At 34.2% G+C, this 12,941-nt stretch overlaps 1 protein-coding gene across 1 annotated transcript in view; it reads right to left on the bottom strand.

The window, feature by feature from the left end:
• The window catches only part of LOC126919668 (Kv channel-interacting protein 1-like), a gene marked incomplete at its 5' end in the record, with an annotated part of 41,079 nt that overhangs the window by 3,573 nt on the left and 24,565 nt on the right, over window positions 1-12,941 (bottom strand). Inside the window, one exon of the mRNA XM_050729152.1 lies at window positions 5,312-5,524. Within this exon, the coding sequence (XP_050585109.1) occupies window positions 5,312-5,524 (213 nt within the window). The remainder of the gene's footprint in view (window positions 1-5,311; window positions 5,525-12,941) is intronic.

Below are 12,941 nucleotides of genomic sequence, written 5' to 3'. Positions count from 1 at the left end.
GTTCCTATCTTTCATCCGTCAGAATCTTTTCCACACTCGTGTTGTATTCTTTCTACCCCGGTGCAGTCTACCACCAGATGTTTTAACGTCCCAATATCCTTCTTGCAGATTTTACACATTCTTTCCTGTTCCGACCTTCGATATTTGTTCTCCTCTTCTACGTTTCCACATGTCACTTTAACTGTGATGCTTTGCTTTCCTCCTTCTCTGTTTTCTTTAAATAGCGCGCTGCCATTTTGACATCTTTCACACGTTTATACAGAATAAATATTATGTACATATCGAGTAAAAATTAATACGGAATATTTTAGTTTTCAATGATATAGATTTACTTTAGAAAACTAGAAGGAGAAATTTAATAACAAGCTTACTTTGGACGTTGCTATTAATCATGGTTCTAAGCTAACACTTCATTAAACTTGGTAGATATTGTGTTGTGTTGCAGTCAGTATCAGTTTTCCCAAGTGAAGTTTTCTTCTAATGACACGCGAAAGCTCTAACGACACGTTATTTAATAACGTGTTTGTTGTTATTTAACGACTGGTGTTGTTTAATAATTTTAAGTAAAAAGAGGATATCGTTAAATTGGCAGTTTTAAAAGAAGGTCGTCGAATTATGAATATTAATAACGTATGAGTATTATTAGTAATGTATATTTTATTTCATGTGTTTTACTGGCGAGGTAAATCGAGAAATAAAAATTTACATTCATCAATTTGTGCATTGGAATTCGTATATTGCATTTTATCGTGCATCATTCAATAACGTAATGGACGCCGTCACATTTATCGAAACGTAGGTTCTTCATATAAACATAAATTCAATATTCATATTATGTGATGTGATACTCTTTAATCAAACATGTTTTTAGATTTCATTAATTAGAAACGTATAGACTTTCATAATGTAATTTCCTGCGATAAATTAAGAAGCTCTTCTTATTTTAATTTACTGTTTCGTTCGCACGAGATTTAATAACTCTGCCAACAAATGATAATGATATTGTTAATAAGAGAAGAAACAATTTTGTAAATGGTCACCGCGTATAAACGAACATCTTGGATGTAATTAATTTTGAGGCATTTTGAGGCTAAATTTCGAAGACAATAAAATAGCAAAACAGATAATATTCATCTTTACTTTAACATTGTAATTTTATATTCGTGTTATTAATCGTACGGTGCGGCATTCTGAGATCCAAACTCTAATATTGTGGCAACAGTGAATTGGCATTTTCAAGATCTTCCACTATATTTGACAAAATCATGCCGTTAATGATTAAAAATAGACGCAACTCTGGCATAAATATAAAATATCGCTTTAGGTGAAATCAATAATCTACGATTATTTAAAATCTCGAAGTCTTAAAATCTTGAAAGTATCTCGTCGCGCTAAGTAACTAATTTAAATTTATTTGTGTACATCATTGAAGCCGCTTGACCCTGTTTTTAAACATAACATGATCCGCATGTTTGACTGGGCGTAAAGAGCTCTCGAAAGCTCGGTAGCGGCTTTTAGAAACAATGGATCTGATTTAAACCTCGATCCTTTCTCTACGCTCTATACGTTGCTCATTTTTAATTAAAAGTCTATACGGAGTAACGAACGGCGTATGGCGTAGCTCACATCAGTTACATCTGCTTTCTCACTGATTAATTAGCACCGATTGTATCTATCGCACCACGAAGCGTCATCGTCGTTTGCTGAAACCCGGAATCGTATACCGGAAGCAGGAAGAGCGCCGTTGTGACAAAGGTGTTGTCAGAGTTTCAATGCGAATACGTTTGCTATTTCGTTATTAGGATTGTGAATTTGGTCTGTGTAGATACGTATATACGCTTATGTATTTTCAACGAAACAATTCTTATACAACACAAGTATAAATTTGTAGTATAATATCCTTTTTGCAGTTTCTTATGGAAGTACAATACCTATAAAGGAGTACAGTAATTCATTCGGACACGTTGGACAGTAAAGTGTACTGGTATTGGATACCGATGAAGAAAAGTAATCGATAGAAACGAAATATCAACCACTTTAAACTTCGTATTCTTCTTTTGTATCGTGGAGGAACAAACTTTAAATTGGCAATTCCGTGTTGCTGCCGGTTGCTTCTGTCCTCGTTCGTCGAAAATGCAAGAATACATCTGTTTTGTAGGTCATAGGAAAATCGAAAAATTACGTGTTGATGTATAAGAATATTTCTAACGTTCGTGTCTCATGTAGATTTAATAAAAAGTCAATAAGAGTATCGGAAATAATGCTAAGAATATGATTGCAGCGAATAAATTGCTAGGATTCATATAATTTTCTCTTCTCTATTTCCAAGCATACGACCATATACTTTTAAACTTACGTTCGTTCTTGTGTCTTTTTCTTTTTTTTTTTTCACGCTTGATATAAATATGTAAAAATCGATAATCTGCTTATAACGAAAGTAAAAGATATGGATATATATCTCCAAGTTTCATTGATCTGGCGTCGAATGAAGCGTTCATATTCTTGAATTTCATAGAACTAATGAACATTTTGTCGAATGAACACGGCGAAGTTCGGTAGCTTTAGCAACAAGATTCAAAAAGTATAGACTACGAAGCGCTTAGAGAACTTTGAACATTTAGTCAGTGCACGTCAGTGCATGTTTTGCAATGCGATTTCACGTTAGAATCGTACTAGTTTCCTCGCCACTCATCCCCCGGTTCGTGTTTGTTAGTTCTCTTAGCTCTTTGTGCATATATGTGCATGCATATGTGAACGCGAAAACCGGTAACCGTAAACAAGCCGTTTACCCTTGGATTTCGTACGAGCTTTGCCAATAAATTCGCGTCACCATTCCTCTTGGCAAAAGTTTAACATTCATGACGTTTGCGCATAAACATGATCAAGCTACAGCAAGCACTCGAGACGAAGATTGGAAATTATCAATTGATTATGCAACAAATAATTACAGTATTTTACCGTTGAATTGCTTGTTAATTCGTTTACTCTACGTACATATACAGTGGCTCACGAAAGCCACTTCGAACTGTGAACGCTTGTCGTAGAAAATTTTTATGTGTATATCGTACGTACTGTATGAAACATTCTAAAGTTCCAGCATCACTGTAATGAGAGTCGAATATTATAATAATATCGGCAAAGCTTGAAATAATTCTGGAAGAAAACAATATTTAGTGATATTTAGTGTAAGTATATATTTTGCTTTAACTGTATGTCTATGAACTTCATTTCACAGTTCAATTTATTGCAACGTAATCTATCCAATTTATTAGATATGTATCTTAAAAGATGTTTCTATGTTATTATAATGTAAATTGATGTAACAGAAAATAAATAACAAGTTCAATCTCTTCTAGTTTTTAACTCGCGATTAGGCCATTTTCATAATTACTAATACGATTACGTTACGTATTTGAAAGATTTTCTAAATGTTTGGACATACACGTGCTTTGATACACTTACTTGTTGAATGTTACTCTTGCAAATTAGTAAAAAAAAGTATTGGTAAAAAAGAATGATCGTAATTATACTATGATATATTTATCTTTTCTTTTCGTAAAATATTCAGTTGAAATTGAGAACATCTCAAGACGAAGGATAACAGGAACTCCTTTCTCATAAATCAGTGGTATGGGGTTCGCACCAAAATTGTCTCGCTGAAACGAATCGCCTTTTATCCGACGTAGAAAAAAGATAACAGAGACAAGGGTACGAGTACATCATCGCAGACATTGTCATTCGCGGCTAACAATGTGACAGTCGCTAAAAAGAAAGGCTTTTCCTTGCATCATTGAAATCGACTGGATGCTTTACGAGCACTCGTTTTCCTTCGTCAAAGTGAACGAACAAGCTTGTCAAAGCCTGTGAAAACTTTCTGTCTATTGTTACCCTCTATGATGAAAGATCATCGGGTAGCTCATCGATTTTCTAGCTGTCGCACTGTATCGGCGACTCTTCAATTCGACAAATTAATTGTCAACTATATAGGTTAAGCTGTTTGATGTACTTTGTACAAAGATAAAAATCGGAATTTCTCGTAACACGATTGTACGATGTACAATGAAGCTTACCATGTATACTTGTAACAATTTCAAATGAACGTGTTCAAATGAGAAAATATTATACTGCTACTCGATCCATGTTCTAACGTATATACAGGGTGGTTGGTAACTGGTGGTACAAGCGGAAAGGGGGTGATTCTACGCGAAAAAAGAAGTCGAAAATATAGAATAAAAATTTTTCGTTTGAGGCTTTGTTTTCGAGAAAATCAACTTTGAATTTTTGCTCGGTACGCGTGCACTTTATCACGTCGCGTTATAACGGATCTCATATGTTGCCCATTCTGCCGAACACAAACTTCTGCTCTTCTAATGAAATTTCTATGAACACTTTCTAACGTATTCGATTGTTTTAAAGTATGAAAGGCTACAATAATATTTTCCGTTATAACGAGACGTGATAAAGAGCACGTGTACCGAGCGAAAATTCAAAATCGACTTTCTCGAAAACAGAGCCTCAAACGAAAAATTTTTATTCTATATTTTCGACTTCTTTTTTCGCGTAGAATCACCCCCTTTCCGCTTGTACCACCAGTTACCAACCACCCTGTATATGTCTGTTCTTTTTAATTTAATAGTAAGGCTAACAAAGTAATTTCGACGCGAATGATGAATGCACAATAAGAAGAAAATAATTATAACTTTTCTTTTACAATATTTCTATATACGTAGTTTTCCGACAGAATACAGCTGATGCTTTGTCAGATGGTCTATGGAACGAATATGCTTTCGATGTTCATGAAACATGGCACAAGAGTAATATCATATGGAGAAAAGTACAGAAATAGCATGTACAGATGTAAGTACGTAATAGCTGACAAAGTTTCATTTTATATTAAATAACTCGTAAGAAATGTTATAAAGTACCGATTTGTGTTTCGAAACTTTGAGATTCTGTACTTCACTAACTGTAATTTAACCGCAAGCAATGTTCTTCTTTGCCGCGAAAGTTTTTTAATTTAATTTATCGCGATGTATTTTAAAATTGCTTTTTGATTTATGATATTTTAAATTGCACTTTATACTGAGTTTTATATCGAATCGTTCTCTAGGGAAGGTTTATGAATTTAATTATGTACCAAGGGTTGCACATTAAGTTTCTAATTAACGTATTGGTGTAACATGTAACATACGAACACAATAATGTAACGTAATGTACTATCGTTGTGCAAACTTTAATCGAACTTTAATCAAAGTTCGCGCATGAATATCTGCACGATAAGGAAATCTGCACAATAGGGAAAAATTCATACCTGAAACATTCGATCTACTTTCTCTCGCACACCGTCATGGTCCATATTCGGGTCAGAAAATTTTCCCATCAGCTCGTATACAGCTGTCACGATGTCCGTCATTTCCTCCCTTGTGATGCAACCGTCGCCATTGATGTCGTAAAGGGAAAACGTCCAGCGCAGCTTCTCGTCGATGGAACCACGAGACAGTATGCTGAGCCCAGTAACGAAGTCCTACAACATCGGAATAAAATTGGTCTTTGCTGTATTAGATACCACATCTCGTATATTGGAATTGTTCGCTATTTCGTGCACGGACAAAATGTCCATAATAGAGAACGAAGAGGAGAAACAATAAAACGATATGAAATATGAATATTGGAAATGAGTATCGTGCGTTAAATTAACGTACCAGAATATTCAGAATAGAAGTCTGTCTATAACTGTTATAACAAAAATTTAAAAAGTCGAAGTATAAAAATTCACGTCATAGCTTAAATGATTTTGGTTAGACACGATGATTATTATTATAAACGATTACAATCTTCCGTCCTTTTTTTTCTTTTTTATTATCTATGACGGAATTTTATTCATTAAAAGCAAAAGTTGCTTTCGTTATTCTTGGCTCTCGTCAATTTTCACTAATATTATTGATCATTAGTACAATTAATATAATCGCGCTTCGAAAAATAAAGTTTCGAAATTGTTGATATATTCAGTTGCTGCGTTATGAATATCATAGGAATTGAAACGTAATGAAATATTCACGATAGAGAATGGAAAAGGGAATAAAATACGACGAACATCGTTTGTATGTTTAATTAATGAACGAGAAGTCGATTTAAATAGATTATCGTGGATTTAGCTTGTATACTTTAGTTAAAATTCGATTTACACCTTCATTTCGATTGGATGATACCATACCATAGAATATAGACTGCAACTAATGGTATGTCGTTTAATTGGGAAAGCCATTGATATCTAGAGCTCTCTATCACCTAGGGAACTGTTTTATTGAAACAGCCCATTACGACGAGATTTAAAACTTGTGTTTCTATCAATGTTTGTAGATATATTACATAACTATTTATAATAGATCGATCGGCATTGTTTATTGTATTTAAGTAATTTATTTATTAATTTATTTAACTAATTATATTATTTATTGCATTGAAATTATATTTAATCTTTATCCGACTTTTTTGCTCGTACGTGATCTCGACTTTGAATCATTTAATTTCAAGGTATTTGATTTTAATTTGTACAATTAATGTTGTTTCCACAGTAAAATAGACGAATTTCTCTATCTCAGAGGCATGAAAATTTTCGTTTCGGAACAAGAATGTAAAACGTATCGAATTATTCACCGTTTCTTACACGAGTTTTGTCATTACCCGACTATACGCACCATCGTATTCCGCGTTACTGATATCGCACAAAAGATAGTGATTAAAATAATGTTTTCGAGTTCCCCTCGCTTGATACCAAAAAACAGATGTAACGAGAAATCCATTAACGTAACAGACGTTGGTAGCCGCTGTATCGCTTTCGTAAAATTTCGATTTTGTTCACGCGAGAAAGAGATTAAATCGAAATCAAAGTGCACACGCGAAAAGCCCATTTAATCGCGCGATAATTGACTGTCCGACGATAACGACAGATACTACATCGTCCCACGGGTAATAAACTTTAATGCCAGTTCGCCAACTTACGAGCCGGAAACTCGCTACGATGTGAAAGCGTACACTGCTGCTCATAAGTACGTGGACAGCTTGCAGGATTTTTATTAACAATACGCGAATGTGTTACTAAAATATGATGCACGAATTAGCGGTAAATTGACGATGGAAAACGATATTTACAATCTTCTTATGAAATCAGCAGACACATTAACGATCATAAACATTCACGCATTTTCATCGATTTATAATAACACTATGTGGATTTTACCAAAGCGTACGAATTAATTTAGTAAAAATCAAGAAACGGTAATCACTGTTATAAAAGACTGATTTGTGCCTTGGTTCATTTGACTGAAAATCGATAGATTCTATGGAAACTATCTTCGCTATGAGATTCTACCTAACGATTTAAGCGGTTTCCCTACGATGTGAATATTTTATTAAAAAACTCAAATACATATATTGAAACTAAAGGTACTAAAGTATCCTTTTGTTTTTTTAAAAGAAGGCAAACGCGGAGAAGGTTCGTTTTTGTTACGAGTTGCTCATTTGTAATTTTCTAAGTAAATTTCACTCTGCCAAAAGGGCTGAAATACATTGAGCAGAAAACCAGGAAGCCAAAACGGCGTTTTGCTTGAAAAAAAAAAAAAAAAGAAAAAATGAGCCGTGGATCGACGTTGCTCTGAGTTCTACGTTCGTAACTTCGTAAATAAATTGCGTTCTGTACAAAATTAAAATATATCGAGCGAAAATGAAAAATACCAGAGAATTATCGCGGTAAATAAAACGTGGGCGTTAGGCGTACAAGTAGCTCGAACCACAGACTAACTATTTCCAATGCAGACGCAATAATTATTATGGAAATTCTAGCAGAAGTTTGAATGGCGATAGAAGATGGAGGAGCTGGCTCGTAGTAGCTTTCGTCTCTGTTCCATTGTACCACTCGTTCACGCTTGACTTTACGCCGGAAGAGAATGATTGCAGCGACACTGTGTCTCCGTTTCCGTACGCTCTACATATGCGAAAGCGCAATTTCGACTACACTCACCAAGAAAAGTGGGCATTGACGTTGCATGGCGTTTTAAAATAGACCAAGCGTTTCGTGCTTTCAGCGAAATTTAAATTATCACAAAAAAGGGCTCCATTAAAGATCAAAAGTGTGAGATCGTTTAACGTGACACTGTAAATATTTCTAGTTAGTAGACGATATTTGTTCTGTGTAGAAAATTAATTTCTCGAAAATTCTGCGGGTATTCTATGATTCCGAAGTTATTTTCATTTTTCATAATTTTTGTCTAGTTATTACTTTCGATACGTTAAAACTAGGTTACAGATATATATCAATTTAATTAAAACGTTCGATATTTATGTGTAATTTTAAATACATATTTATGTATCTTCATTCGCAAGGAAGTACAACACGATTTGATAATTTGTACATGCATTTGCATGCATTACTTTGCCCCTAAACATACGAAGAATTCCACGGTTCTTTTATCCAGGAGAATCTTTTAATTTTAAACGAATTTCCTCCTTTTAATGAATTACCTTTGCAAAACGGCTTAAAGCGACAAGCACAAGCGCATAAATACTGTGATTAAAGAGACCAAAATTTTCCCTTAATTTTAAAGGATACCATATCACAGTACGAACAGTACGTTGTTAGTAACTTCTTTATGCATTAAAGAGATGTATTCGTCGGCGCTATTAGCGTGGCTCATTTCGAACAGCATAGAGAGCAAAGAGCACTAACGGGTTCGAGAGATGAAACGAGGAAAGCGAAAGATGAGAACAGGAAGCGGATTTTTTGCAAAATTGAGAGAAAAGTTTCATAAAGAGGAATTACGCAGTCGGTTCAAATTTTATCATATACCGAGAAATTCACGTTGAAGTTCGCGTTTAAGGCCTCGAATTTATTTTCTTTACGAGTATACGAACAGCAAGCCGTTTATATTTACGGACAGCATTTTCTTAAAAATAAATGAGAAACTAAAAGTGGGAAAGGAATATGAAAATCAACAAGACGAAGCAAAAGATTCTAATTATCACGTATCTCACGATGGAATATTACGATAGTGGAATTTTAAAATAATACAGATTTTTTAACGATGTATAAAATAGATTTTGAAATAACTTTAACGTGTATTTAAAATGATTCACGAATAATCCGTGAATGAAATTTATCTAGTAATTTTGTAGTCGATATGGTTGAAATTCAATATTTCAAGTTGTTAAAGGAAGAAAAACAGTATGGAGTTTAATTATATATTCAAAGCTGTCTATTAATCATGAAATTTCGTTCTATGCTTCCGACTTATTATTTTTACATAGAGTTATTCTCTTCTCGGTTGTATTAGTTACAACAACCCGTATAAAATGGATATTACACATTGAATGTAAAATGTACAGTGGAAAAGTGTCACGTTTCTGAGCGAATCCATAGAACACCGGGAAAAAAAGCGTGTCTTGGGAAGTGCAGTTTGTTACAAGTTGTTATTTCAATTGGTCCGAAGGATGACTTCAAAGTGCAACATTTAAACTGTAAAAGATACTGAATGGCAATCGAATTTCCGGAAACATGATGACCTACTTTTTCTTTGAAAATACGCACACCAGTCTGGCGATAGTGAAAAGGGAGAACGCTGAATCAGCGTTTATCATTGAACAGAATGCAGGTGTCAAAGCTTGGAGTAGGTCAGTGAAGACCAACGACCGAAGGGTACAATTGTCGTGAGAGAGAAGAGAACGTGAAATGCTTAAAATTATACTGTCTCTTTGCATAGCAATATATTTTCGTGACCGAAAAATATACCAAAAAATATCGTAAAAATGTAAATAGCAAGAATGCTATGTTATAAGAATTATGCAAATATTTCCCAGATAATGGTATTCATAATATCATGATTTTTTAAATAAATATCAGTATTATATAGCACTGCTATTAATCTCTACACTTTTATAAGCCATGATTTTAAATACCAAGAATTTGTTCAATCTGATTTCTACATGTATAATCACTAATCCTATCTAAAGTGTTGTTTCTATTAGGTGTTACAAAGATCGAAATAAATCAGTGGCAACGATACTTAATCTTAGTTACGTACAAAGTTTAAATTTTCATGGACCTTTCCAGCCGCTTTTCTATCCTTATTTTGCACTTTGTATCGCGCTTTTCTTTGGAAACAAGGCTTTTTACGTGTTTCTAATAAATCTTCATTTGCGTTAATCAAATTGACTGTTCCACGTTTACACGACGCAACAGTTTAATACAAATTAGTACAAAGGAAAATAATCGAAACTTCTAAATTTAGTTATAATATAATTTGAATAGTTTAGAAAAAGAAAAGTATAGATATAATATCGTATAGGTATAAAAAAAGTATATAGATACTACCTATCATCTGCACGATATCAGCGCAAGGGATAATAAAGTTTCAAATAACGAAGTTACGAAGTATAATAAAGAAAAATACATGAAAAACGTGCTTCATAATACGTTGTTACTCGGTTTGCGACTGCTATTCGGTCGTATTCTAGCCACGGGAACGCTTTCATTGAAGTTTTGATTATTACCAAGAGACACATTATATTGTCTTCTACATGTCGTCGACAACTTTATGATACGAGTAAACGTAAAAAGCCAGGCAGCCTCTGCCTCGCTTATGAATAAATTGCCTTCGTGCACCAAGACAAACGAAGTAATTTGTCGCGTACTTTATTCGATGTCGCATATACAACGTGCTCAACTTTGCAATAATGGCTTCGACATCTTCCAGTACGATGTAATTGAAAACTGTAAAAAGAATTAATAATAACGCCCTATAACACGAGTCACGCCGCGTACACGCCACGGCCAAAAGCACTTTGGAGTTCATGCTCATGGGACAAATTGGATTAGCACACGCTTCAATTATGGCAAATTGAGTTACGACGGCGTTTTTTCATTCGAAAGCAATCGATGGAGAGCGTTTCGTGCGTTGCACGAACCAGTTAAAGATACTCGATGTTCGAGTTACGGGCATTTTGTCGGATCGGAAGCAGACAGTTGTAACGTTGTTTGTTTCCGCGTGTTAATCCTTTAACGTACAATTTTTTCCGATCTGACCGGTCAAATGTGCACAATTTTGTTTCAGCGGAATTGTTCCATGGTTATAAACTAATATATTTTTTGTATTGTTATTGCTATATTTTCCTTTCTTTTTTTTTTTATAAGATTAATACTATAAGGTCGAGATGACCCAGTTCGATTATACGATAATATCTTGTAGTGATAAAAGTAAAACATTGACCTATTTGATAATGTCCCTGTAGATATACTATAACAGCATCGTTGAACGAAACTTTTAATGGTCAATGGTTAGGAAAAGGTGAACCTGTGACATGCTTCCCGCTATTACTCGACCTATGGCCTTTAGATTTTTGTTCTATGGGGTCGTATGAAACTGAAGATGCGTTTGCATGGAAAATCTAATATACGTAAGTTGTTGAAGATGACCAACGAAGTTGTTGTTAATATAGAAGAATGTAAAAATTGGTAATTAACGTGCAGTGTACTAATGATTTTCGAGGTCATCTTATAATAAAAATTTCAACCTCGAATATTGAAACATTATAAGAGAAAGAGAGAGAGATTATAGGTGACATAATTAATTTATTAAAAAATTCACTATGGCATAAATTTTAATTTATATTACATTTATGTTATACGTTTATTTCAATTCGTCAAATTCAATAATTGCGAAAGTATAATTACCTTCGAGATTCACTGTATATTCTATTACTTTCACAAACCTTTATCTTCATCTTTTTAATTTTCGCATTCTTAATAAGAATGTGTTTGCTAACTTTGTTTTTGCGTAAAGTGAGCTTAATAGCGAACATTAATTTCCAATTTGAACAAGGCTGTATAGTGAACGTGTAGGCAAATAAGCCTGTAGCGTAAGTAAGCATTATAACGCCGAAGTAGGAATGCCTTGGTCACAAATATAGCAGATACATTCGCAACAGTCCTAATCGCAAACAGCGATGCTCGCCGGAATAAATAGCGATTGTTGATTTAGGTCTTCGTGATTATGCCGCCAGCGATTTAACGTTGAACACGATTTCGATTGAGCCTAAAGGACAAAACGCATTGAGTGGGACATTGTGAATTTAGTCATGAACGTCTATGCAATGGATGATTATTTAACGAAAATTGAATTTATCGATCGACTGAAAGACTCAATCTACTTGACCAGTGCATAAAGTATGTGTCTGATTTGATTAGTATTTACATCCAGTTCTAGAACTTTTTTTAAACGATTATCGAGATAAAGTACAAATGTATTTTATCACAAATATCAAATTTTTTATATTTACATATTAACAAAAAATAACTTTAAATTTGCTTTAAAATGCTATTAACGCATTTCGAGAAATAATGAAAAATTTCGAAACATCTATGTTAAAAACATGCTTAGGTACTATACATTGAGGCTTTCTAAAACAATACGATTGAGCTAAAAATCGGTGAACTCGTTTTTGTCGTCTTGAGGAAGACGACCGGTGTAGAAGCAAAATGTACCATCGAGTCGAAGATGGAGGAGTCATGTCGTGCTGAGATAAAAATTTCTCTACAAAAAGTATCGTATCGTAAAGCAGTAGCGGTGATCTGCACGCGTTCGCAGATTTTAGGGTGAGCTCGTAATGCGATTCGGCTCGATAAGGACGTGTATTACCCGAAAGTGTTACTGGACCAATAGCAGTTCCAGTTCAAGATAATGTATGTCGTAGGATAAAGCTGTCTTCCCCTGGTCAATTTTAGAAACTGTGAAAGAAAGCTGGGAACGATTCTTTGAAACGACCTGGTGAAGCATTTATATTCTGTTCTTTTACACGCGAAATTTTACAACGTAAAACTTTTCTAATGTCGATGTATTATTAACATTTGAATCTTCTTTCGTTGGTGAAACGTGTGACAAGAAGGAGAA

The sequence above is a fragment of the Bombus affinis genome, chromosome 8, assembly GCF_024516045.1.
Source record: "Bombus affinis isolate iyBomAffi1 chromosome 8, iyBomAffi1.2, whole genome shotgun sequence".
Lineage (NCBI taxonomy): Eukaryota > Metazoa > Arthropoda > Insecta > Hymenoptera > Apidae > Bombus > Bombus affinis.
This window is presented reverse-complemented; position numbering and strand designations above follow the sequence as displayed.